The sequence below is a fragment of the Vanellus vanellus genome, assembly GCF_965231255.1.
Source record: "Vanellus vanellus genome assembly, contig: HAP1_SCAFFOLD_70, whole genome shotgun sequence".
In the NCBI taxonomy this organism is placed as follows: Eukaryota; Metazoa; Chordata; class Aves; order Charadriiformes; family Charadriidae; genus Vanellus; species Vanellus vanellus.
In genome coordinates, this window is record NW_028128467.1 from 941,198 (window position 1) to 942,376 (window position 1,179).

At 54.9% G+C, this 1,179-nt stretch overlaps 1 protein-coding gene across 1 annotated transcript; it reads right to left on the reverse strand.

Moving 5' to 3' along the window:
* LOC309684434 (olfactory receptor 14I1-like) lies at positions 1 to 936 on the reverse strand (the record flags this gene model as incomplete). The annotated part of the gene is made up of 1 exon (XM_082500352.1): positions 1 to 936. The coding sequence occupies one exon, from the start codon at positions 934 to 936 to the stop codon at positions 1 to 3; it is 936 nt and encodes a 311-aa protein (XP_082356478.1).
* Positions 937 to 1,179: the final 243 nt, after the last annotated feature.

The following is a 1,179-nucleotide window of genomic DNA, read 5'->3' on the forward strand; positions in this document are numbered from 1 at the left end:
CTATTGTCGGTGAAACAGCGTCCATTGGGCCTGTTTCCACAGGGCATCCTTGAGCTCCTGGTTCCGCATGCTGTAGATGAGGGGGTTCACTGCTGGAGGCACCACCGAGTACAGAAATGACACAACCAGGTCCAGAGATGGGGAGGAGATGGAGGGGGGCTTCAGGTGGGCAAACACTCCAGTGCTGAGAAAGAGGGAGACCACGGCCAGGTGAGGGAGGCACGTGGAAAAGGCTTTGTGCCGTCCCTGCTCAGAGGGGATCCTCAGCACCGCCCTCAAGATCTGCACATAGGACAGCAGAATGAAAACAAAACACACAAATGCTAAACAGGCACTAACCACAATCAGCCCAACTTCCCTGAGGTAGGAGTGTGAGCAGGAGAGCTTGAGGATGTGGGGGATTTCACAGAAGAACTGGTGCAGGGCATTGCCCTGGCAGAGGGGCAGTGAGAATGTATTGGCCGTGTGCAGCACAGCATAAGGAAAAACACTGCCCCAGACAGCTGCTGCCATGCGGACACAAGCTCTGCTGCCCAGGAGGGTCCCGTAGTGCAGGGGTTGGCAGATGGCAACGTAGCGGTCATAGGTCATGATGGTTAGGAGAAAATATTCAGCTGAAATAAAAATGAGAAAGAAAAAGACCTGTGCAGCACATCCTGCATAGGAGATGGCCCTGGTGTTCCAGAGGGAGTTGGCCATTGCTTTGGGGAGAGTGGTGGAGATGGAGCCCAGGTCCAGAAGGGAGAGGTTGAGGAGGAAGAAGTACATGGGGGTGTGGAGGCGGTGGTCGCAGGTGATGGCAGTGATGATGAGGCCGTTTCCCAGGAGGGCAGCCAGGTAGATGCCCAGGAAGAGCCCGAAGGTCAAGAGCTGCAGCTCCCGAGTGTCCGCGAATGTCAGGAGGAGGAACTGTGTGATGGAACTGCCATTGGACATTTGCTGTGTCTGGGCAGGGGGACCTGTCCAAGGAGGAAAAGGCAGTGACAAACTGGGAGAGACTTCTCTGAGGAAATCCCAATGCCATTCCTCACAGAAATCCCCCTCCCACAGCTGAATGAGGAATGACCCAGCTCATTCCCAACCCCACAAACTCAATGACACATTCCCTTCAGGTAAAATACTACTTCGTCACCTACTTTCCATGAGGGCACCTCTGGGGCAGGACTCCCAGAGTCAGAG